The 26,389-nt window shown below is 46.5% G+C and overlaps 2 protein-coding genes and 1 long non-coding RNA gene across 3 annotated transcripts in view; 1 reads left to right on the forward strand and 2 right to left on the reverse strand.

Annotated features, from left to right (window-relative positions):
- Window positions 1-1,045: 1,045 nt before the first annotated feature.
- BCDIN3D (BCDIN3 domain containing RNA methyltransferase) lies at window positions 1,046-5,924 on the reverse strand. Its single transcript, XM_040642428.1, is given in 3 exon segments — window positions 1,046-2,327; window positions 2,330-2,342; window positions 5,598-5,924. Coding segments are annotated over 3 exon segments (861 nt in total). The 5' UTR covers window positions 5,832-5,924; the 3' UTR covers window positions 1,046-1,713.
- On the forward strand, window positions 5,791-8,929 carry LOC121105420. The gene is made up of 2 exons (XR_005837925.1): window positions 5,791-5,930; window positions 8,574-8,929. It is a non-coding gene; the product is annotated as an uncharacterized LOC121105420 (long non-coding RNA).
- Window positions 8,930-24,823: 15,894 nt separating this feature from the next.
- Window positions 24,824-26,389, reverse strand: part of FAIM2 (Fas apoptotic inhibitory molecule 2) — a 29,783-nt gene continuing 28,217 nt past the window's right edge. The window contains exon 12 of the mRNA XM_040642429.1: window positions 24,824-25,061. Coding sequence (XP_040498363.1) covers window positions 24,912-25,061 — 150 coding nt within the window. The 3' untranslated portion in view covers window positions 24,824-24,911. The remainder of the gene's footprint in view (window positions 25,062-26,389) is intronic.

Here is a 26,389-nt window from a genome sequence, read left to right on the forward strand (position 1 = left end):
AGAGAGAACTGAGCATGTTGGCAGGTGGACAGGAAGGAGTTAATGAGGCCAAGGAGACACCAAGGGGATCCTCAATAAAGCAGTTGGGGAGAGGTAGTAGAGGTTGGGATCAGGAATTTGGGCAGAGGTTATTTGGGTGAAAGCTCACTGGGAAAGTTCAGAAGTAAAAAGGAGGGAAGATGAAGGGGTTTAAGACTGAGGGCAAGAAAAGACTTCCTGACACGCAAACAAGAATGGCACTGGTTGGTCATCTGCATACTTTAATGGAGCAGGGATAGAGTCAAGAACCTGCAGAAGGGTAAAAGTCTTACAAGAGTCACTAGGATGAAAGTGATCAGGGGCAGGAATATAAAAAGATTGAAAAGTAGTACTGGAGTCTGAGATTGGAAATGGCACCAACCACATAATTATCCTGCGCAAAATAGAAAAATTGGTTTTCCTAAATGAGGGTTTAGGTTCCGTTCTCCTATCGTTTAGGGACTGAGCTAGTTTTTGCTCTCTCACGCATAAAGCTGAAATTCTCTAGCAGGAACTTTTACAAACTTCTCCATCAAGAGGTCCAACGTCTAACTGGTGGTTCAGACTCTCTTATTCCCTATTCCTCCTTCTATAACTTCAGAAAATAATAGGATCTTAAGGAATTTGAAGCTCATCAATCTAGTCTCCCTTCTTAGCTAGGTATATTTTGTTTTCTCATCTTCTCTCCACCAAACAAATCTTTCTCCATCTTCTACTTTCCCTTGGACTCAACTCACAGGTGTCAAAACCTGACAAACATCAGTGACACCTATCCCATAGCATTAATGCTAAAGTCATCCAATCGTAGACTGCATTTTATGCTGCTTCGCTGCACATAGTCCTGCCCCCGTACTGGCATGCTTTGGCAGAGAACGCTAACAAAAAAAGTCCTGAATTAACTTACTCTCTGGTATGTTTTCCATTCTGAGCTTGGGTGAGGTTCTTTTTCTCGAGCTGAAACCTCCCTGGATAGAGTGGTTAAAAGCAGAAGTTTCCTACGTATGCCAGAATCACAGGGCATTCTCAATCATACTCAAGTCACTTTTATTGTATATAATTATACAGTTCCACTTCATTAATTTCATTTGTACCAGCTGGCTATTGGGTTCATAATTTAAATCTTTTAAACATTTTATAAACGCTAGTCAGTGCATTTTGGCCAGTATCTGTTACCTGCTGTGCTGAGCCTGGGCATGTTGGAGATTTGACCTGCTCTGGAAAGATAAGATGTTTTTCTTATTAACCCTCTCCTTTAGCCACGCCAGTGACTCTTCATTCCAGACTGTATTGTGAGGTTTTGCCTGAAGGCAGGATGAGTAAGTCCAGAAAAAGCCTGAAGAAGCCAGATTAGATTCACGTTGCCCATGGAACTGATACATTCTAAGGCTAGCCTGGCCTAAGTCTCTTAACCATTAAAAGCAGCCCCTTCCGTATCCTAGAACCAGGACCACTTTGTCTAGGCCATCTCAATCTGGATAGTCCAGCTCATCGCTCCACAGACATATTCTCTTCCACGATCAACTCAAACAGTAGGAAATAGATACTGATTCTTTCAACTGCACGTCTTGGACATTTTGCCAAAAGCTTCCGCCACGTTTTGAGGCTGCCTTCCAATCATGAATTAAGGAAAATTAACTTAATTCTTAGTATAACACCCTTTCCATATCTCTTTCCTGGTCTTCCCACCCTCCCATCTCACTGTCTCCAGAATCTTAATCTGTTCCTTTCTTTCCCTTCCTCTGTCAGTAATTCAGGAATCGGATGAGTCTCTGGGGTTTGTTTTGCCCTGAAGAGCAGAAGACTTCGGTCCCAGCTGGTGTTGCCAAAGCAGCATACTAATTCCATGCCGTGGTCCTGGGTCAAGATCTGCACAATCTGTTTGGCCATATCACCTCGGATGGCAAGGGAACGGAAGTGGTCAAAATCATGAAGACCCAGCTTCCGGAGACGCCTTGCAGCTGCCCGGTAACACTTCCAGGGCTGTGGCTCCACAAGGAGGTAGCGGCAGAGGGAGGAAAGGTGGGCCAGGAACTCCCACAGGCCATGGTCCCCATGGTTCAGATGAATCCACATGGTTACTGACATGCAGAAGCCAATGTCAAAAACCGAACGTCCAAACTGGCTTAAGAAAGAGTTCAAGAGTACTTTCCGGGTCGTTTGATTCATAAAGTCCAGGGTGATAAAGGTCAGGGCATCGGGAAAAGGGCATTCTTTTTCAGCTCGCTCCACCAGGACTGGATCTATGTCGCAGCAGAGTAGATGGAGTTCTCTTGAGGCATCTGAGCAGGTCTCCCCATCACGTAGGGAAGAGCCACACTCAGATCCTAGAGAAATCCAAAAGAGCTTTGTCATTGCAGCTCTCAACCAATGAATGGAAGAAAAACCTCTATCTCTTATCATCCCATTGGACTGTCACTTACTCTTGGCCGTATAGGATGTGAAGCTCCTAGACTAAGGAGGTTGCCCAAGAAATTTTCCACAGAGCAGGTTCTCAGCGCCCTCCAGGGGTCTCAGGCTATAACGTGTCCTCTCTACACTTTCCTGACTTTGATGGTACATTGGGTTGTATGGTTGAAAGTTACAGCCAAATGAATGCAGCAACGGAGCTGAGAGCAATCTTTTCCAGCTTAAGTAATATGCTGGTAAACTCACTTTTTTCTCTTTTCTTTTTTAAGGTATCTCAGACCCCAGGGAGGAGGAAAGAGTTCCAAGGGCATAACCAGTGTTCCTTAACGGGAAGGTGAGGAACAGAGCAAGTGCCATCTTAGTAAAATATGCTTTTCAGACTTGTGGTTGGGTAAGTCTGGATTCCAAAGATTCCTCATTTAGCCTTCACTCTGCAGCCTCAGTTTTACTACCTGGCTTATGCTTTCCCACCCGCTTGAGATTTATTCTGCTTCTGCATCCATTACTCCCAAAAGTCACTGCTGATCTTCCTTCTAGCCAAGTCTAATGATTTGTGATTTTCACCATCTCCGTAACTTTTTGACTCTTTAACAAGCCACCGTCTCCTTTCTCTAATGTTGACTTCTATAACCATTATAACCAATTCAGATTTGTGTTGTTCTAATCCATTTTTTCAAGGCATTTTTATGTATCATCTTGCTCTGTACAACAATCCTGTAAGGAAAATACTTATGCCCTTTGTGCAGGTGAAGAAAGTGTGGCTGGAAGTCACCTAATGTCCAATAACAGTAGCATGGATAAATGAATGGTATATTAAGATGGGATACTAAATAGCAGTTGCAAATGAAGGAATTCAGCTCAGCGTATCAACATGGATGACTCTCACAAATATACAATGCTGAGTAAAAAAGCAAGACACAAAACAAAATACACGGCAAGCTTCCATTTATATGAAGTTCAAAAATGGGTAAGATTCAGCTACGTTGTTTAGGGATACAAAAATAGTGAGCTATGAAGAAAAGCAAGTAAATGATAATAAAAGTCAGGCTAGCTGTTCCCTTTGGGTGGAGAGGGGGGATTATGAACAGGGGAAGTGATGTAAGGGACTCATGGGGCACTGACAATATTTTATTCTTGATCTGGACAATTGTCATAGAGGTGTCTACATTATAATAATTCATAAATTGTAAATTTAAGTTTTACGCACTCTTCTATATATGTGGCATAGTGCACAAAAAATTCTGTTATTTTAAAAATTATGATTCAGAGGCTAGTGATTTGTCCAATGTCACATAGTCAGTATATGGAATGATTTAGGCTACATTAGGTTCTTTCCTCTATACCAGGCTTCTCACATTTTAATATCCATATTAGCAATTAATGATATGCATCTCACCTATGGATCTTATTAAAATAAGGATGCTGATTTAGTTGATTGTGGGGGGGAGACTGAGATTCTGTATTTCCAGGGTTTTTTTAATTAAGTAAGTAAGTAAGTAAGTAGGCTCCATACCCAGCATGCAGCCCAATGTGGGGCTTGAACTCACAACTCTGAGATCAAGACCTGAGCTGAGATCAAGAGTCGGACTCTTAGTGGTCGGAGTCACGCAGGCGCCCCCTGAGATTCTGTATTTCTAATAAGCGTCCAAGTCATACCTATGCTGTAGATCAAGGACCACATTTTGAATAGGAAGGTCCTATACTATGCTGCTTAATTTTCTCCCCATTTCTATACTTATTTCTTTGCTAACTCCCTCTTCCAATCTGATCTTGGGTATGCCAGTTTGACTACTCGTTTTGTCACATCAGTCCCTCCTCCACATCTCTTCAACCTCTCCATCCTCAATTCACCTTTCCCAGAATATCCTAGAAGCTTAAAAAAGAAAATACAGGGGTGCTGGGGTGGCTTAGTCAGTTAAGCGTCTGTCTTTGAATCAGTTCATAATCCCAGGGTCCTGGGATGGAGCCCCACATCTGGCTCCCTGCTCAGGGGGGGAGCCTGTTTCTCCCTCTCCCTCTGCCCGTCACTCCCCCCGCTTGTGCTCTCTCTCTCTGTCAAATATATAAAATCTTAAAAGAAAAAAAGAAAGTACAGACGCAAGGGCTCAATCACCCAAGATTCTGAATCAGTAGGTCTAAGAGTGGGGCCTGGGAGTTTTAGAAATGTAAATAAAGCACCCCACAAATTATGGTACATCCATACAATTTTGAAGCTGCTAAAAAAGAATGTAGTGACATGAGTGACCTCCAAATTATTAAGTGAAAAGGTGAAAAATACTGTGCTACTATGTATAAAGCTAAAAGAGGTGGAATATTTATACATACATAAATGCTCGAGTACACACAGGATGCATACCCAAGAAATGAAAAACAGCAGTTGCCACTGTGTAGGGGGAAAGAAGAACTTAGGGTCAGGAGTAGCAACTTACTTTTTATTACATGCCTATGATTTACAATCATAGGGTCAGAATGCTCCTCTAGGATATGCTAGTAGTTACAGATAGGTGTCAGAGGGACATTCCATATTCTGGATGTGATTTCACTATAATCACTCTACGCCTAAGGATACATTGCGGTAAGAAGACGTGGCAATGCCTTCCTCCGCCAGAAGGAATCCACATTCTCTCTCTCAATCCTCTCCACTGTACTCAGTCAATTTTTAAGTATTGCTTTTTAAGTAAATATTCACTTGGCTCCAGGGTCCATCCTACACTATATGGCACACGAATCTTAATTCCAGACATGACTCCGTCACCCCGGCTCATCTCTCCCAGTAAACCAATCCCCACCCTACGCTCCCAAAGGTGGGTCTCCGGAAGCCCCTTCTCTGAAGCCAGGTCGCCAGCCACGCTGGACAGGAGGCAAGTGCCAGAAGCCCCAATACGGTGGCCCTTCCCACATGAGGTTTGGTCGTGAGGCGGCGAATGCACGGGAGGGGACGCAAAAATTTGGAACGGAGTTAAAAATTATTCTTCCCCAAGATTCCTAAGACAGATGGTGGCGGGACCCTGGAGGTCCGGTAGCAGCAGCACGGGGTTGGCCACGCGACGCCTTTAAACTCATTTTGAAAAGTCGTGATGGGTGTGATGCCACGCCCAAACCAAAGCCCCAGCGAAAGAGGAGGAAGCCAACCGCCCGGCTCCCCGACCTCCGACCCCGCCTCCGTCACTCACCCCAGAGTTACACCCCACGTCGAGCCCCAGGATCGGCCTCGTTTCGGAACTCTGAGGAAAAAGCCGGCGAAGCAGCTCTGGGGGCAGGAGGCGGAGCCGTTGTTCTGGAGGATGGAAGCGGGAATAATGAGGGAAATTTCCAAATGGGGCTGCCCCGGGTTCCAGAATTCGCGGTGCCTCTTCCGTCGCGGCCTCTTCAACGCCCCCGGTGGCCTGTTCCGTGGACGCCGCCATTAGTCAGTCTGGCCTCTGGCTCCCAGCGGAACCGGAAGTCGGAAACCGGCTTGCGAGCGGCACGGGCGGCAGCGCGCCTGCGTTGAATGACAGAGGCAGGTGGGTTTGAAGGTTGGCGTCCACCGGGAGAGCACTGCCAGCCGGGTTTGCGTTGCTTTGTTGAACCCTCGCCACAGCCTAGGGGATGGTTAGTAATATTATCCCATTTTACAGGTAAGGAAACGAAGGCAGAGAGGTTACGTGACTTGCCCAAGCTGACATAGTTTCAACGTGAGCTATCCAAAAAAAGGAGTTTGTTGGGATGTTGGAAATCAATTTTGGTCCAGCTACTTTCCTTTACAAGTGCCTTAAGTGAGATCCAGAGGGTAGAAATTACTTACCCAGAGTCACGCAAGGAATCTGTGATATAGGAACTTGCACCCGGTTCATCCCATGGTTCCAGGAAAAGGTAGCCAGGAGCTACGGGTCACTTGAAGTGTCAGAAGACCAAGATGGTCCTGACTGCCAAGTGGGTCAGGTGGATAGGAGCAACTGTAAATTGTGAGCTCCTTGAGAGGCAAGGACCTTGCCTTAAGAGCCCGCACTCGAGAGTGCTTATCGGGTGCCAGACGCCTGGCTAGGACCACTACATATATTAATTTTTCCAATCTTCACATCAGTCCTGTGAGAAAAAGACCGTAGTTATCCCTTTTTTATATATGAGGACATCGGGGTGCAACCAATTTGTAACCTGCTCAAGGTCATGCAGTTAGAAATGATGGTACCAGGATTTGAACCTAGGCAGTCTGGTTCCAGAGGATGTGCTTGGAACCATTATGTTATTCTCAGCCTTGAATCCCCTATACCTACCATAATGCCCGGCCCAGAGATGCTCAATAAATATTTGTTGACTGAAATCTCAGTATCAATAAATGGTGCTGGGAAAACTGGCTATTCATATGCAAAATAATGAAAGTGGACACTTATCTTACACAAAAATCAGCTCAAAATGGATTAAGAACTTAAATATAACATCTGAAACTGTATGATAGCTAGAAAAAAAAAAGAGGAAACAGATCTTGGCAATGACTGCATGGATATGACACCAAAAGCATAGACAACAAAAGCAAAAACAGACAAGACTACATCAAACTAAACACCTTATGTGCAGATGAAATCCATTGATAGAGTGAAAAGGTTACAGATGGGAGAAAATATTTGCAAACCATAAATCCGATAAGGAACTAATTTCCAAAGTATATAAGGAACTCCTATAACTCAATAGCAAAAGAACTAATAACAACTTAAAAATGGGCAAAGGATTTAAATAGTCGTTGCTCCAAAAGAAAGCATTCAAATGAGCAACAGGTATATAAAAAAGAAGCTCAATGTTACCAACCATCACAGAAATGTAAATCAAAACCATAATCAGATAACACCTCACGTGTTGGGATAGCCATTATAGAAGAACAAAAACAAAGGCAAGTGTCGGCAAGGATGTGGAGAAAGTGGAACCCTTGTACGCTGTCAGGAATGTAAAATGGTGCAACCTCTATGGAAATTCTTCCAAAAATTAAAAATAGAACTACCATATGACCCAGCAATCCCATATCTGGGTATTTATCCAAAAGAATTTAAATCAAGTTCTTGAGGAGATAGTAGCACTCCCATGTTCATTGTGACACTATCATAAGAGTCAAGATGTGGAAACAATTTAAATGTCCCCTGAACAGCTGAATAGGTAAAAGAAATGTGGTATTATATACAATGGAATAGTATTCATTTTAAGAAAGAAGGAAATCCTGCCATATGTGACAACGTGGATGAACCTTGAGGACATTTTGCTAAGTGAAATAAGGCAGTCACGGAAGGCCAAATACTGCGTGACCCCACTTATGTAAGATATCTAAAATAGTCAAATTCATAGAAACAAAGAATATAATGGTAGTTATTAGGGACTAGGGGGAGAGTGATAGGGGGAGTTGCTAATCAATGGCTGCAAGTTTCAGTTATGCAGGATGAATAAGGCCTAGAGATCTCTTGTACAATACTGTGCCTGTAGGTAACAATATTGTGCTGTACACTTAAAAATCTGGTAAGAGGATAGATCTCATATTAAGTGTACTTACCACATGAAGTAAAATTTAGGAAGACAAAACCAAACTCAATAGAAGCTGCAAGTAGATGACTGAAGCCAGGTTTGTTTTGAGAAAATTAGAATGGAAGGAAGAAAGGAGCTGACCTGAAACAGGCAAAGTGGGATGGAGGTAGGCAAAATGTAGGCTGAGCCAGAGGTAGGAAAAAAACAGAGCTGGTAAAGAGAAACCGAGGGGTTAGCCCAGGTAGCAGTTTCCAGTTAGAAGCCAGGATGGCCCAGAATATCCAGCAGGTTCAGCCAGGGGTCAGCAGAGTTGTGTTGACCTCTCCCCACCTGTCCTGCCATCTTAAAGGGCCTCCTGCTACATGAAGCCAGTGGCTTGCTGAACTTCTAAGGGACTGAAGTATGAGCCTGCAGATAGCACTGTCAGAGGTTAAAATGGGCCTTGTCTCTTGTCCTCTCAGTTTGTACTTCATACTTCCATCTGTGCCTCATCTATTTGGGGACATAAGTTAATGACCAAAAGTCACAGTGGAATTGAGTAAACCACAGTACTCTGAACAACTTCCAGAAAAGGGTGGGGTTGGAACAGCGGCACTGGTACCCTTTCTCTCCCCAGTGTTTGTCTTTTTTTTTTTTTTTTAAGATTTTTATTTATTTGACAGAGAGACAGCCAGCAAGAGAGGAAACACAAGCAGAGGGAGTGGGAGAGGAAGAAGCAGGCTCCCAGCGGAGCAGGGAGCCCCATGCGGGGCTCCATCCCAGGACTCCAGGATCATGACTTGAGCCGAAGGCGGATGCTTAAGGACAGCCACCCAGGCGCCCCTCTCCCCAGCGTTGTGACAGATTTTGGTGAGCCGAACTTACCTCTTTTTGTCACTAGATGGTGCTAGCACAAACCCTTGGCCACCCTTAATTTTCAAGGAGCTGCCAATCACCTTGCTTTTGTAAACACCTTTTTGTTTGCTTTTTTAAACACAGTATATATTACTGCCAGTAAAGTGTTTGATTTCATTAAGGACATGGGCATGTTTTTGAGTTTTTGAAACCCTGTTCACCAGAAAAAGAAAAAAAAAGTCACCAGGCCTAGAAGGGGAGAGGCAGGCTCCTCCCAATTCTGGGATCCTTGAGAAGCAAAGATAGGGGTGGGTCTGGTAATGTTACGGGGGACCTAAAATACCTCAGAGATGAGCCCATAAAGAGACATTTTAGTTTGATCCATTCTGGTGACTTTTTGAACCTGTGTCCATTTTTCATTTTTGGTTGGCCCAGACGATCTGACAGTACTCAGCTCCTGGGCTTGGGGCCTGAGGCACCAGCCCCAACACCTCAAATAACTATAGCAGGACCCAAGAGCATGCTCTACACTGCAGTTGACCAGGTTTTGGGGAGGCTGATGCTTATACAGTTGTGGGGGTGGGTGTGCTTGGTGGGTGGGGGATGGGCTAGATGGAGGATGGGGACAAAGGACGGACTGATGGCCCTTGGGATGAGCCCTGGGTGTTGTATGTAAGCGATGAGTCACTGAATTCTACTCCAGAAACCACTATTGCATGGTATGTTAACTAACTAGAATTTAAATAAAAATTTTTTTTAAAAATTACAAATATAAAGACATGTAAAAGTGAATATTTATTTACAGTGAGAAAATAAATCACAACAAATTACACGTTTTTAAAAGCTCTGGAGGGGCGCCTGGGTGGCACAGCGGTTGAGCGTCTGTCTTCGGCTCAGGGCGTGATCCCGGCGTTCCGGGATCGAGCCCCACATCAGGCTCCTCCGCTGTGAGCCTGCTTCTTCCTCTCCCACTCCCCTTGCTTGTGTTCCCTCTCTCGCTGGCTGTCTCTATCTCTGTCGAATAAATAAATAAAATCTTTAAAAAAAAAAAAAAAAAAAAAAGCTCTGGAATATTAGCTCATAGATGAAAGAAACCTAATCAAGTTTTTCCCCAGTTTGCTAACGAACTAAATTTACATGACATTGCCAATAACAAATTGTGAACCTTTGGGACGCCTGGGTGGTGCAGTTGTTAAGCGTCTGCCTTCGGCTCAGGATGTGATCCCAGCGTTCTGGGATCGAGCCCCACGTCAGGCTCCTCTGCTAAGAGCCTGCTTCTTCCTCTCCCACTCCCCCTGCTTGTGTTCCCTCTCTCGCTGGCTGTCTCTCTCTGTCAAATAAATAAATAAAATCTTTAAAAAAAACAAAAACAAATTGTGAACCTGAAAGAGACTTTTCTAAACGATCAAATAATTTGGGGGTGCAGCTGGTTAAGCATCCAGCTCTTGGTTTCGGCTCAGATCATGATCTCAGAGTCATGGGATCAAGCCCTGCATTGGGCTCCACACTCAGTGCAAAGTCGGCTTGGGTTTCTCTCTCCCTTTCCCTCCCTCCCCCCCCCCCCCAATAAACAGATCTTTAAAAAGAATAAAGGGAAAATTTAATCTGCCATGCTAAGAAAAGACTGAATCATCTTTTTTGTCCTCTCTAAAAAATGGTATTATTAAATCATTGCCATATGAAGAAGCAATCAAAGAGTATGTAGCCAAAAATGTAAGAAAAAAGTAATATTCAAGTGTGACTGGCATTTAATTTGTCAAATTATTATGGGAGTTTTTTGTGATATTTGTGGCATTTGTCGGCTTTTAAAATTTGTCCTGTACAAAGACTAATCTTAGATATACTCTTCAAATTGACATTTACTAGCCAATTTGTCTTTGAAAACCTCATTATAATTGGTATATTATGAGTTTTTTATTATCTGCTTTGATATTGGTAATTTGTGTCATCAAAAAAATATAAAGATAGGAATTCTGAGAAATTGTATTTTGAAGAGTTCCCATCAAAAAAGAAAAGAATGTATAGTACATTTATAATGATATACTATTATATATATGTTATTGAGTATATTGCCAACAGGACAAAACTTATTTTGACTAGATGTCAATATGGACAGAGTGCTTATATTTTTGCACAGCTGACAATTGGAAGAATTTTCTTCAGACTAGCTTCTGGCTTTGTACATCTTCTAAGCTTTATATTCCTCCACTCTTGCACACTTCTAGTACCAGGTGCTAAATGTAGGACACGTTAGGATCTTGATTTGAACCCTGGTCTTGCACCTATAGGTCATAACATGAGGTGAGTCAGCACGTGGGTGAATAAGAGACTTCTAGAATTATTCCTTCAGCAGGTAAAAGCTCAACTATGCATGGAAGTAATTTTAAACCATGTGAATAAATCCTAAATGGAGTACATCTCCAACTAAACGTCCCCTTAGCTGGATTCCAAAAATGCCAGTAGCCATTCCAGTGCCATACAACACAAGGGCAAATGTGAAGGAAGGGACGTCAAAGTGGAAATTGAAGTTTTAACCACCCGCAGTTAAAACACCTTATTTTTTTCAAATTTTTGCAAAAACAATGACCTTTTAGACACACTTCTAGGGCCTTAGAAGTGTTCTATGTGTGAATGAGGACCCTGAAGCTTGAGCTTCAGTAGCTCCATGAAACATTCATCTCTGCCCTGCACAGAACATATACCCAAGAACAGTTAAAATGAGGAGGTGTGTATAGAATTGGAAATAATCCAAGTCAGGAACAACTGACATGTATAACGGTTTCTGTGGCTTCCTAAGGAACCTTGTGCAGCTGACGTCCTGGCCCGTGGTCTAGTCCATTTTACTCTCCCTTCCTTCCCTTTCAAATCATGTCTTAGAGCCTCTGCTCAGTCCCTGCTCTTCCACCCCACTCACTGCCTGCATCTGGGGATCACAGGGCCTCAGAACTGAGGGGTGAGCAGGAGTCTGTGTGTTTGGAAATATCAAATCTATTTTCTCACAGAAACAATGTTCCAACAAGGGACTCCTGCCTGGACTTTTGGAACCCAACCCATCTGTAAATGGAGAACTTACTCATTGTAGTTGAGAAATTCTACAATTAGTCCTTGCAGAATTTTAAACCACTTGTAAACAATAACCATACAATTTATAAATGGAGTGTTATAGCTGAAACGCAACCAAGAGAACCCCTATTTTGAACCCCTCATTTTCTGATGAGGAAACTGAGGTCCAGGAGGTAAAGGCAGTTTCTCCAAAGATGGAGCCAAATTAGGGCAGGCTAAATAACCCCCAAATCTCAGTGCCTTACCATAATAAAGGTTTATTTCTCCCTCGTTGTCCCAGTCCATTGTGGGTCAGTGGGGAAGTGGGGAAGGGCTTTAAATATACTAAAAAATATTACATTGTACATTTTAAATGGGTGAACTCTATGTTATGTAAATTATATCTTAATAAATCTGTTTAAAAAAGAAAAAAATTGTGGGGCGCCTGGGTGGCTCAGTCGTTGAGCGTCTGCCTTCGGCTCAGGGCGTGATCCCGGTGTTCTGGGATCGAGCCCCACATCAGGCTCCTTCGCTGGGAGCCTGCTTCTTCCTCTCCCACTTCCCCTTGCTTGTGTTCCCTCTCTCTCACTGGCTGTCTCTTTCTCTGTCAAATGAATAAATAAAAAAATCTTAAAAAAATAAATAAATAAATAAATAAAAAAGAAAAAAATTGAACAAACACCATATGACCCAAGCCATCACACGTCTGGGCACTTATACTAGAGAAATGAAAATTTATATCCACACAAAACCTTTACATGAATGTTCATAGGGCTTTGTTTTTGGTTTTTTTTTTTTTTAAGATTTTATTTATTTGAGGGAGAGAGAGACAGAGAATGAATGGGGGAGGGGCAGAGGGAGAGGGAGAAGCAGACTCCACTGAGCAGGGAGCCCCATGTGGGGCTTGATCCCAGGACCCCAAGATCATGACCTGAGCTGAAGGCAGACACTTAACCGACTGAGCCACCCAGGCACCCCTGGGCTTTATTTGTAATTGCCAACAATTGGAAACAGCCAAAGTGTCCTTTACTAGGTGAATGGTCGAATGAACTGTGGCCCAGCTGCAGCATGGACTGCTACTCAGCAATAAAAAAGAACGAACTGCTGATACGTGCAGCAGCTCAGATGGATGTCAAAGACATGATGCTGTGTGAAAAAAAATCCCGCCAAGATAAAAATTATATGATTCCATTATATAACATTTTCAAAAGGAAAGAAAACTATAGAAGATGGAAAGCAGATTAGTGGTTGCCAGGGTTAGGAATGGTAGGGGTGGATGTGACCATAAAGGGATAGCTCAGGGAAGACTTCTGTGTCTTGATTGCAGTGTTACTTACGTGGCTGTACGTGTGTGATAAAATGTCACAGAACGGTATACACACACACCAATGTTAATGTCCCAGTTTGGGTAGTGCACTGTAATCGTAAAAGTTGATTGAATGGGACCTCGCTGCACATAGAAGTATTTCAAAACGAAAAGGTTTTTTTTTTTTAAGATTTTCTTTATTTATTGGACAGACAGAAATTCTGAAGGAGAAGTTATTTCCAACCTTTCATTGGATACACAGTCAGATGATTCACTGTGAACGCAAAATGAAGACACTTCTAGACATGCGAGAGGCCGAAAGTACTATGTCCCATTAACGCTTTCTCAGGAAGTTGTTGGGAGAGGTTTTCCACCAAAACGAGTAGAAAACCTGAGAAAGGGAAGTTCGTGGAATCTAGAATGCTAGTTTCCAACAGAGGAGCACGAAGGGGACTCCCCAGGAGAGAGATGTGGGGAGATAGCTGCACAACATCGCTTCAGAGCAACCAGCGCAGGCTAGAGAGGTCAGAGGATGTGGAAAGACGATATGGTGTCAGCAAGATGAAATTGATAGAGCATCTAATATATTTGAACATATTGGGAGGATACTTACCCACTTAAGGTGGTGAAGAAAAATAATTAATAAGGACGTAGGAAAGTAAATGTACAAACAACTAGCAACAATAACTGATTCATCTCCAGAAAAGCAAAACGTTGTGCAAGAAAGGAAAAGTAATCACCCTATACTACATAGTCCCGTGGTCGACAGGGCTTACAGTCTTAATATGTAAATATTCAGTGCTGATCAGTTCATAATTATTGATAGAACCAAAGCAGAAGAACCCAGGAAGTGGGTGGAAGAGGAAGAGGGTGTGTGTGTGTGTGTGTGTGTGTGTGTGTGTTTGCATGCCCTGATTTCCATCTCTCTCTCTCCCAGTTTGTTTTGAATACTTTCTGTTTTTCCCTCTGACTGCCCTTTTATTTTCTTCTTCAAGCCAATGTGTTTCCCATGCTTTCAATAATGTGCATATATTAGTTTTTATAGTCAGAAAGAAAAAAAACAACACAGATTATTACAAAGAAAAGGTCAGGAATGATGTTTCTAAGCATCCCCAGCTCCCCTTCTCAACGCACTATGAACTTAGCACCTGTAAATTTTTCTAAATGTTATTTGAACCTACGTACATTTTCAGCGTGTTCTGCTGCTTGGGCATAATGAGTTTCATAAGGTCACGGTGCTGTGCAAAGCATTCTTTCACAGAATCATAGAATCCTACCTTTTCATTTACCGTCTTTCAAATCCAAGGGGCTCCCTACAGTCAAGGGTTTTGTAAGGTGTGTTTAGGACAATGTGGCTGAGGCAAGGTCTGTGAAGGGAACAGAGGGTGGAGGCCTGGGGTGCTTTGGCATTAGTGGAGGCAGGGTCGCTGGTGAAGAAACTAGGAAGAGAAGGTGAAGAACCACCCCTCCTCCCCTGTTAAGGACACGAAGGGAAGACAGATCTGACTGTCAGGCTCCCTGGTGCCTAGAGAATGAAATCCAAAGTCCTTATATAGGGCTTCTGCAACATGAATATGCAAATGATTCACCTGAACCTCTTGTTAAAATGCAGGTTCTGATTCAGGAGGTCTGGGGTCTGCATTTCTTTCTTTCTTTCTTTTTCCCCCCTCTTTTTCTTTTAGAGAGAGAGAGAGAGTGTGTGTGTGTGTGCATGTGCTTGCATGAGTGTGAAGGGGGAGGGGCAGAGGGAGAGGAGAGAGAGAATCTCAAGCAGGCTCCACGCTCAGCATGGAGCCTGACCTGGGGCCCCCTCTCACTACTGCAAGATCACTTTCTGAGCCGAAATCAAGAGTCAGATGCTTAACCACTTAACTGACTAAGCCACCCAGGCACCCCTGAGGTCTGCATTTCTGACAGGCTCCCAGGGGATGCCAAGGTTGCTGGCCCATGGGCAATGTTTTGAGTGCCTAAGATGATCCATGAGGTCCGTTTCTTCAGCTTCATCTCCTCTACCCACTCCCAACCTTTGCAGCCATGCTGAACCACTCATAGTCCCTAGTGTTCGGGGTGGGAGCTCCATGTCCTTGCACAGGCTGTTCCCTGTGCTGGAATCTACCCTCCCCCTCTGCTGCCCCCGGCAATTCCTACTTTCCTGAGACCCCGCTCATGTGTGTCCTCTTTGGTGAGACATCACCACCCACTCTTCTTCAGAAAGAGTATTTCCCTCCCTCTACCTAGATATGTGTCTTTACTGCCTTTATCATACAAGATTGCAATTTTTTATTTACTCTGAACTTACTGAAGGAAGTGACCATGTCCTGTGTTTTGTATCGCCAGCATCTGACACAGTGCTGGCAGCTAAATAAATGTCACCTAACTGAATGAATGCTTGTTTTATGAAGAAGGAATAGGTTCTCAACAATGTACAGTTTTACAAAGAGGACCCCCCCCAAAAAAGGCTAGGAAAGGATACTCAATGCACCAAGTAGGTGATACTTGGTAACTGTCATACTGCCAGTTTTCTTCCCATCTGCCTTCCCTTTCTCCGTTCCTTCTTTCCAATCATCCTTCCCTCTTTCTTTCCCTCTTTTTTCTGTTCTTCAAATTTTTTATTATTTTTAAATTTTTCTAAAAAAAGATTTTATTTATTTGAGAGAGAGAGAAAACACACAAGCAGGGGGAGTGGCCGGCAGAGGGAGAGGGAAAAGCAGGCTCCCTACCAAGCAGAGAGCCTGACACAGTGCCCCATCCCAGGACCCAGGGATCATGACCTGAGCTGAAGGCAGACGCTTAATCATCTGAGCCATCCAGGTGCCCCAATTCTTTGAATTTTAAAAAAAGATTTATTTATGTATTTGGGGGGGGGGGTGCAGAGGGAGAGGGAGAGGATCTTCAAGCGGACTCCCTCCTGAGGGCAGAGCCTGACCTGGAGCTCTATCCCAGGACTCTGAGATCATGACCCTGAGATCCTGACCTGAGCCAAAATCAAGAGTCAACCGCTTAACTGACTAAGCCATCTAGGCATCAAAATTCAAAATTCTTTGAATTTTTTTTGAAGTATACTTCATTACACAAGTTATGTAATTTTTCAGTATAGAAAAAATAGATCTAGATAAACCACAAGAAAAAACCTGAACTCTTATTCACCACCTAGAGATAACCACAATTAACATTTTAATGGAGATCCATCTAGATTTTTTCTTATTCATAAGTATACATAAAATATATGTGTGTATCTATATATATCTAATATTTAACATTAAACAAATGAACTTTTAAAATATTACTCACTGAAATGTAACTGTGGGTATAGCCTCCTTTGGAGATAACCTCAAAAGCCCACATTTCAGAACATTTTTTTAAATTTTAGATCTTTTGTACTAAGTTTTTAATTTTAATTTCAGTATAGTTAAATACAGTGTTATATTAGTTTCAGGTGTACAATATAGCGATTCAACAACTCTACATTATTCTGGGCTCCTCATAAGTGTACTCTTTAATCCCCATCACCTATTCGTTTCAGAACATTTTTAAGGAATCTAAGCCAGTTAGCTTGTGGCATATCCCTCAATTTGGTTTTGTCTAGTGTTTTCTCGTAAGACTCAGGCTTTGAGATTTTTTTTGGTATAAATTACAGGAGCAGAATGTGTCCTTGTTAGTACATCACATTAGAAGAGGCACATAGTGTCAATTTTTTGGCTCCCCCCCAGCCTCCCCCACCACCACACACACACCAGGCCTTTGTTCAAGCTGTTCCTTCTGTCTGAATGGCCCTCTTCTCTCTTGCCTGCTTGACTAAAATTTGCTCGTCCTTTAAGATCCAGCTCAAAGTTCTCAGAGAAGACTTTGCTAACTCTTCATCTAACTACAATAGTGTGGCTCTTACCACATGACCGTCACTTCCCTGTCATCTCCACACTGCTATGCTGACTTCCCTGGGGACAGGCTCTATGTCTTAAGGTGGTAGATCTGTCATTCATCAATCTCCTGGGAGCGATACTCTGATTTTCCCTTGGGGAAACATCCCTTCTTTGCCCTACCCCCATCCACGAGTGCAGCTCAGGGCTGAAGATATGACCTGGGACCGGTCGCTCAGTGCATTCCACCCCAGTGCCAGAGGGATTGGTCCAGTGACGAGCTAGCTTCTGGATCAAGGAGGGCCCATATGGGTCAACCAGGACTTCTGCCAGAATTGCTGGGCCAGAGAACTCATGGAATGCACACAATAGCCCTTCCATCACATTCCATTAGTCAAAGAACTGTGCTCGTTGTTTTAAACTGCTCCATTCCAACCTCTGGCCTCATGCCCCTCCCAAGATCCCCCAAAGTTTCATTCCCCTACAACATCAGGCTTAGGCCTGAGGTCCAGAATCACCTCTAAACCAAGTCTGTGTGCACGTGAGGCTCCTCAGGTTTGGTTCCTTAGGTAAGGCTGCTCTCAATCTGAGCTAAAGACAAGGTATTTACCTGCACCCACCTACACACACACACACACACACACACACACACACACACACACACACAGCATATAATAGCAGGACAGGCAAAGGTCCAAAGTCCTCTTCGTTTTGTATGATTTCTCTCCCTTTCAGGTTGAGCTGGTGGTACTTCTACCAATACAAGTCTTTTTTTTTTTTTTTTAGATTTATTTATTTATTTGAGAGACAGAGAGAGGGAGAAAGCGAGAGAGCAGGGTGGGGGAGGGGTAGAGGGAGAAGAGACTCTCGAGCAGACTCCATGCTGAGCACAGAGCCTGACGTGGGCTCCATCTCATGACCCTGAGATCACGGCCTGAGCAGAAACCAAGAGTCGGAAGCTCAACCAACGGTGCCCCCGCGGTGCACCCTCCCCCAAAATACAAGTCTTAAAAACTCTGGTTTTTTCTCTGAATCTTACTGGGGCACAGTTACTAACTTCACTCGACAAGTTGCACTCATAAATCTAAGGCAAGGCCTCCTCTGTCCTGGGCCCTCAGTGAGGCTGCTGAGGGCCAGTATCTTTAAGATCTTGAGAAGCCCTAGTGTTTAGCAGAGGGGCTGTGCAAAAAACACCTTTAAGACTCTTAGGAGTACTTCTGTCTGTTGGGAAGATTCTATGAGGCACCATATTAGATCTTTCTGAGGTCTTAACAAAGAGCTTCGTAATCACACTTTTGGCCTCATCTTTACCAGGAGACCGTGTTTTCCTGATAGTGTCCTGGATATGATTTTTGCAATGGGGCCTTTATTACTTTGAGAATTCTTTGCTGGCTCAAAAGACTGTCATGGGCTTTTTACGTCTCCTCCAAGTTCTGCTTAAAAACAGAACAATTCCTTCTTTACCTCTCCTCTCACTATCTGTTTCTTAGGATACAAAGCCAAGATAGGCCCGGTGACACTTGCAACATTCTGCCTGGAAATCTTAGCCAGATCCATCAGTTCATGAGGTACTTTTTCTGTTTTTCACATTAGTGCAGAGAAAAGTTTTGCCAGACTTTCTACCATGACTCAACAAGGGTCTTTGTTCCTCCAGGTTCCAAGTACATTTTCCTCAACTTTCCTTTGAACTTCCACCTGCAGTCTCCTTGAAGCCCTTCTAGTCTTCCCTAACAGACTCATTGAGGCCCGTCAGGCATCTTCTATCACCTGGAACGCCAAAGCAATGCCAGATGTTTTAAGTTTTGTTATGGCAGTGTCTCACTTCCGGAGACCAAATTCTATTCCAGTTATCCGTTGCTGCAAAGCAAACTACTTCAAACTTAGTGGCATAAAACAGCAACTATTTTATTATGCTCATGGGTCTTGGGGATTAGGAATGTGGACAAGGATGGTTTGTCCATGTTCCATGATATCTTGGGCCTGAACTGGGAAAACTCAAATGGCTGGGGGCTGGAATAGCTGAAGTTAGGAATCTACTTCCAGAATGGCCTCTTGCCTCCCATGGCTGCCTCTTGATGGGCACGGCTGGAAGACTGGACTCAGCTGGGTCTCTTGGCTGGAGCACATGGCCTCTTTCGTATGGAGAAAAAGGAGCTAACAAAGAGAGGGGCATAGAGCTATTGAAGGACAGCATAAAGCTCACTTCTTTTGGCAAGGTTTTCCCAAAAAAGAAAGCAGAGATCTTGGAGAGGATTTGAGGATAGTAGGCTGGGAAGAAAGGGTCTTAGCTTTGTGTGTACATGTGTTTGTGTGTGTGTGTATATAATCAGCAAGAGGGCAAACACTAGTTTGCTGGGAGTAGCCAGACCTGAGTGAAAGCAGATGGCATATTTATGAGCTGGGTTAGGTCAGCTCAGCTCTGTAATTTCTCCAACCTAATTTAGGAACCTGGGAATGCAAATGAAGAGCCTTGGTGTGAGGACCATCCCAGGGGTGAGGGTAGGGGGATGTGCTTGGAGGCCACCACTTAAGACAGTAGCTGCCAGAAGGGAATGGATGGTATAGTGGGTTGTACAGTGATATCCAAAAAGAGATGTATAAGTCCTAACACCCTGGTACCTGTGAATGTGACCTTTTTCAGAAATAGGGTCTTTGTAGATATAATTAAAGACCTGGAGGAGAGATCATCATCCTGGATTTAGGATGGGCCCTAAATCCGTGACAGGTAGCCTTATGAGAGAAAGGAGAGGGAGATTCAAGACACAGAGACACAGGGGAAAAGACTGTGTGAAGACAGAGGCTGAGACTGGAGGGCAGCCACAAGCCAAGGAACAGCAAGGGTTGCTAGCAGTCACCAGAAGCTGGAAGACAGGCATGGAATGGCTTCTCCCTCAGGGCCTCCAAGAGGAACCAACCCTACTGACCCCTTGATTTCAGGCTTCTAGCCTCCATAACTGTGTGAGAATAACTGATTTCTGCTGTTTTAAGCCACCAGTTTGTGGTAATGAAGAATGAATGGGCCGAAGGCAGAGTGGGGCTGAAGGGTTGGCAGGAAGCAGGAGGAGGGGAGGGAGCCCAGTGTCACCAACCCCGCCCCCCACCTCCTGCGTGGACTGCCCTCCCTCCCCTTCCACCAGTGCCCATGCCCAGCCTTTCATGCGCTTCAGACCCTGACTCAGAGACCCCCCGCCTTGCCACTGTTCCACATTTCCTCAGTACTTGCTTCCCTGCCAGGCCTGCTTTCAAGAGCATTTACTTGGGACCATGAACTAAGTGGCTGGGAGCTGTCATGCGTATTTTCTCTCCTGCAACACTGCTATCTTCTCCCTCTCCTATCTTTGTTATCTATGGAAGTGCTTTGTACACAGTGGGTGCCTAATACATGTTATTTATTCTCTCTTCAGAGTCCCCTGAATATTGCCCTGATCCTTCCCCTGCTGCGGCTGAATTTATACCAGAACCTTGTCACAGGCGAGGATAATGTCCCCCACTGTGTCAGTGTGGTGTGTCCCCCTCCCACACAGCACCCTCGGCCCCAAGTTCTCTGAAGGAACCAGGCAACGTAATAATCATCACCCCATGTGCCTTCTAATCCCACTCTCGTCTCTAACTTGTGTATAAACTTGGACAAGTCACTGCACTTCTGCTCCTCAGTTTCCTCTTAAGTAAAACAGAAAGATTGGAGAAGATCCATTCATTCCTCCATTTATCCAAAAACCACTTACTGATACTACTTGCCATAAGTCCTGTGAATTCAAGGGTGAACAAGACACAGTTCGTGCCTTCAAGGAGCTCAAATGTCATACATAGAAGCAGATAGGAGGAGAGGTTAAATGCAGCTGGGGTGGGAGAGGGCAGCAGGGCTCCGAGGAGGGGGTGGCCAGGGCACCTGGGGGAGGACAGAGAAAGGCTTCATAGGAGAGGCGACCCTTAAAGCTGCTCTCTATTGGGGATCTGTCCAGCTACAACATAGGCTTTCCTTCTAGGGACACAGATTTTGGGTCAAAATAAGGAAGATTCTTCTAACAAAACTACACACAAAGGCTTCCAGAAAGGCCCCCTGTTGGGAGGCACCTCCAGCCAGGATGTGACAGGTGCAAGCATTCGGAGACCTTCTGTAAAGGGTATATATCGGCAGGAAGACCAATGTTTGTTTGTTTGTTTTTTTTTTCTTTTTTCTTCATTTGAGAGAGAGAGAGAGAAAGAGACCGCATGCGTGAGTACGAGTTGGGGGAGGGACAGAGGGTGAGGGAGAGGGAGAAAAAGACTCCCCACTGAGCAGGGAGCCCAAGCAGGACTGGCCCCCAGGACCCTGCGATCACGACCTGAGCCAAAGACAGCCGCTTAACCATCTTAAACATCAGGCGCCCCAGTGTTTCCTTCTCCGCATCAGGATAAGTGTGGAGATTTAATTCACACTTAGCTACGCTGGGAGAGACAGCTCTGGTGTGAACCTCACATCGAGTCTGAGCTAAACCTCACACACAGACTCCCCGGCCATCTGAGGCAACAAGCAAAAGGCAGGCGAAGGAAAGGGTTCAGATGTCATAATTTTATTCTTATCTCCTGTCAGTCACGGACCAGGAAAGTGAGGCCGGGGAAGGGGACAGGTGCGGATCCTGGGCAACTGCGAGAGGCTGAGGCCAGTGTGTGGCGGCCGGTCTCTGCCCTCAGTCACTTAGGAGAGAGCTCTGGGGCCGGGCGGCGCAGGGTGGTTTCCAGCAGACAGGTGCACAGTGTCCCAGGGATGTGACAACGGTTGGACTACAGGGAGCAATCGGAGGCTGATGAGGAGGAAGGTCTGGGGAGGTCCGAGAAGGGTCATGAATGAAAGCCAAATCCGGCCTGCAACCTTACCGCCCTTCGTCTTCTCGCCCGCAGAACCAGGCCCTGCTTTTCCTCAGGCAGCCACTGAGGGGCAGCAAAGGGCTGGTGTGAAATCCAGCTTGCTGGGGGAACCCAGAGGTCCTGGCCTTGTCCCAGGAGGGCCGGGGAGGGAGAGGCAGAGCCTTTTGAAATAAGGGTATCTGTTGGTTCCTGACTCCCCTGGGAGGAAGAATCCAGATTCAGGCAACACAGGAGCCACACACACGCCTGGGAGTTGGGACAGGAGTCTGGGGAATTGCATGTGCCTCCCGGGACCCCAGCTGCAATCCCAGGAGAAGATCTCTTGATCTGTCTTCCTCTTGGCAGGAAACCTCCAACCTCACATCGCAGATGGTCAGATTCCTGGCTGCCTGGAGCTCTATAAAATCCAAGCCACCCTCTCCTGGGCCCAGCCCCACCCCTGCCAAAAATGCGAGGGGCCCTGCAGCTTCTCCTCCCCCTCTGCCGATTGTGGCACCTGCTCAGCTCCGGCTTCTCGGTTTCTCCTAATCCTGCATTCCTGTTCCTCAGCCCTTCCTCCTTGAAAGCCCAGCCAGGTGTTCCTGGGGCTCCTCCCGGCCTCAGTGTGGCAGGACGCAGGGCCCCCAGCCCGGGCTCTGCGGCCTGCTCAGCGGGTCCCGGATCCCTCACAGGACCCAGAGCGGGAGACTCAGCAGCATCCTCTCCCAGCCTGGAGAAAGCCAAGTTGCCGGGTCCTGCTGTTTGCTGCTGAGGGCTTACCTGCCCCCACTCCCCACGCTTTCAGAGCTCGGCCTTGGATAAGATTCTCCGTCCTATTTCTGCATAAACTGTCCTAGGAAAAGGAGGACTTGGACAAGAGGATTCTGGGAAGCATGACCAAGGCCCAGGCTGAGTGAGCCCTTTGGAAGTGGGACCAGAGATTAGGAGAGGAAGTGAAGGGACCTTGGAGGAAAGGTGGCAACCGGATCAGGAAGTCAGTAGAAAGTGTTTTGGCGCCTCTCCCTGCACTGCCCAGGGCTTGGTCTTCCATCTCGCTGATAGGTAACGACTCACAACTTACTACCATGAGCCCGTCAGCAGTGAGGCTGGAAATCAGACACCAGAATGCCCCCAGCTTGTGTCTAGAAGGTGGAAACGACAGAGAACAAAATTTGGTGGGGGTAATAGGGGGCAAGGGGGTGGTGGGGGGTGGCACAGAGGCCAGCAGATCTCCAGAGACATCAGGAGATGTCTGGCCTGACCACCCGGTCTCATTCCAGCCCCAACCCAGGAGGTTCGCTGTATGACCTTTGTCTTGTTACCAATCCTCTCAATAACCTCAGCTCTTCCCTCTGCGATCGGCATGTGCGGACTTCTCCCTTTATGGGATTGCTTTAATGGATTAATTTTGACCAGCACACAGTAGGCATCTAGCCACACTCCCGTTGCCTTTGTCTTATACACAAACACCACCATCTGTTCTTGTTTCCCTCTTTCCTCAAATGCCCAAGGTGAAACAAAATTTCAAATATTTCTGCAATATTTCTTGAAAGCTGAAAACAGGAAGGGTGGAGAAGGAAGAGTCAAAAACAGATTGGTAACATACCTAGTCATTCTCTCCAAGGGCAAAAGAACCCCTGGCATAGAGGAGAGAGCTGAGCCCTGGAGGGAGAGGCCAAGGGAAGGCCCAGGTATCTGACCTCGCTGACCCCACCCAGTAACTTTCCACTGGCCCAGAGCTGGCTGCGAGGTGCCCGCGACACACTTCCCCCAGGTGTAGCCCCCTCGTCCCCTCCCCAGCCGGGCCTGCAGGGGGCTGGGTGGCTGACGCACACCCTGCCCGAGTCTCAGCTCTCAGCTGCCTGGAGGCTGATAAGGAGACCCGACCTCATCGCATGGGACCAGCCGGAGGGACTGGCTCTGGCTGTTAGCATCAGCTGAACAGCTTCCAAATTGGGGAGATAAGGAGATAAGGAATGGAGGGGAGCTTAGGATTCTGGGCTGAGTGGCCAGAGAAGCCAGGGGGAGGGACATGGGCACTGCCAACTGAGGCCTCAGGAGGCCTGGCTTGGGGATCAGCCAGCACATGGCAGCCGCCACGGATGGGGGAGAGTTTAGGGAAGAAGTGCAGAGAGGCCTCAGGGCAGGGCAGGATTCCCTCCCAGTGGGGCGGGTTCAGCAGCTAGTACAACCCTCCCTCTGTCGGAGCATCCAATCCTCTAGGGCCCAAGCACTCCACTCAGCCTCAGGCCTAGGGTGAGGGACAACCCAGGGGGTCCAGAGAAGAGGGTGAGAGGTCAGTCCTGCCAACCTCAAATGCCCCCCAAGGAGATGCAGGTCTGGGTGAACTGGTGCCACTACAGAGCCCGCGCCTCCCAGAGGGCTGCCTGCTCCACCTCCCTTACAGCCCTAGGACAGGTCCCCACGTAGGAGCAGGGCCCCCTGTCCCCACCTCCTGCCCCAACAGTGCTCTGTCATGACTCTGGAGGGTAAACCAAGGCAGGGGCAGAGGGTACTGGCTTCCTGTCCCCCTTCCATGGACCCCAGGGCTCAAGTGCCTAGAACGTGCTGCTAGTCTCAAAGCTGCGAGGGTGGGCAGCCTGGGACAACCATTTGGTCCACCCACATCCCCCCACCTGCAGAACAGCCTCACCTCCTCGCCCAGCTTCCTCCCACCCCCTTACAAGTGTCAGTGCCTGATCTGGAAGGAAAGAACAGAGGGGTGGATTGGACATAGGACAGTGTGTCCCAAGGTCACACAGCTGTGGCAGCCTTAGGAGGAACCTCAGTGGGGTGCAGGCCTCAGCTAGGCTTCCTGGGGTCTCTTTCCCACATCTGGAATCCTGCTGGGCTCTTCCCACTCGTCCCTTGGGTCCTCAAACCCAGGGGAGGCTCCAGCCTTGACTGTCCACTTCGAGAGACGTAAGAGGGGGGAAGGGGCAGCACAGAGGGGGGGGATGTGACCTCAGTTCCGCAGGGCCCCTAACACTTGGACACAAGCTACAGAGGGTGAGGGTGGGCATCGGGCTGAGGGGAGGCCAAAGGATGGGCTGGCAGCTAGTTTTATATCTGGGCTTGCAGGAGCACAGGGAGGGTACCAGCAAGGGGACATTCTTGGAAGGAAGGAAGGCTCCTCATTCCCGGTTGGTGCCAAAAAGCTGCAGGAAGAAGGTGAAGATGTAGACGATGTCTAGGTAAATGTTGAGGGCTCCAAAAATGTACTCCTCGGGGCTCAGCGAGTGGCGTCGGTTACCCATCAGCAACTGGGTGTCAAATGCCAGGAACTGAGGGAAGGGGGAAGAGAGAAAAGTCAGAAGGTCCAGGCACTGTGACACCGACCAAGGGGCCCAGTGTCCCCCCCCCCCCACACACATTTTGCTACCATCATCCGCTGCTTGGCTGCTCAGTGACCCTCCTGGAACGGCCCGGAATCTCGAACTTTCCCAACACCTTCCCTCCCTAATTAACACCTATTTCCCCAAGCACCTACTATGTGCCAAGCACAGGGAAATAGTCAAGAAGAAGACAGGCAAGATCCCGGCCTTAGAGTCTAGAGTGGAAGTAATCATTAATGTGAAGAAACCAAAGAGAAATGGGAAGTGTCCCAGGAGGGTGGCTAATAATAAGGAACTTGACCTATGTGAGTGTGGGCAGGGAGCTCAGGAAGGCTTCCTGGAGGAAGGGACCTTCAAGCTGAGGCCTAGTCTTCTCGCCATTGCCTCAGGGCCCTGCTCTAAGCAGATGAACAAGTGGTTCATTTAACAGTGAGCAGAGAACAGGCACTTCTTCTGTGTTTTGTGGACATTAGCTCACTTAGTCCTAATAACATCCCTTGAGTAGGGATTATTCCTAGAGGAAACCATGGCCCAGAGGTGTTAAGTTCTTGCCTGAGGTCCCAGAGCTGGGAAGTGGCAAAGCTGGGATTCGAACCTGAGCAGGCTGGCTCCATAGGCCCCAGCTTAGCCATTCTGTTTTGCTGTTTGTAAGCAGCACCAGGGCTTAATGCGTTTCCTGCCAGGAAACACTTTCTTCCCAGGGCACCTTCTTGGCCTAACACTACGAACAGTGATTCCCTCAGAGACAGCTCCTCTCTGCCCCCCTGCTGCCCCCTGTCCACACTGACTCCTACTCCTCCCACTTAGCTCTTCTCTGGGGTCCAAGCATAGGAAGCAGAATCCTCTAGAAATAGCATATGACGCTTCACAGGCACAGTGGAGTTTTCTGGGAGAAAGAAGCCTGAAAGTTCCACCAGTGTCTCAAAGGTTATGAACCACTGGCCCACATGGGATTGGAATTCTTTAAATCCATTCACATTCTTGCTAACTGGGCTGTGCCCAGCTCTTCCGTCACTCGTGTGTGGAAGACCTGTGCACCTGGGGTCCTCTGGAACATTCATTATGCAATAAATATGTATGGGGCAAGAGTTGGTGCCAGCAACTTGCTGGCAGAGACACCACCATGCCGTGCCTGCCTTCCGGGGCTCGCCACTTAGGGGGGAACACTTACAGATGATTACAATAAAACTCAGCAAATGCCATAATTAGGGCTGATTGAGCAGGAGGCAGGTGGCCCAGGAGAGGTGACATTTTACCTGGGGCTTGAAGGACAAGTT

Source organism: Ursus maritimus, unplaced genomic scaffold (genome assembly GCF_017311325.1).
Source record: "Ursus maritimus isolate PB19 unplaced genomic scaffold, ASM1731132v1 scaffold_26, whole genome shotgun sequence".
In the NCBI taxonomy this organism is placed as follows: domain Eukaryota; kingdom Metazoa; phylum Chordata; class Mammalia; order Carnivora; family Ursidae; genus Ursus; species Ursus maritimus.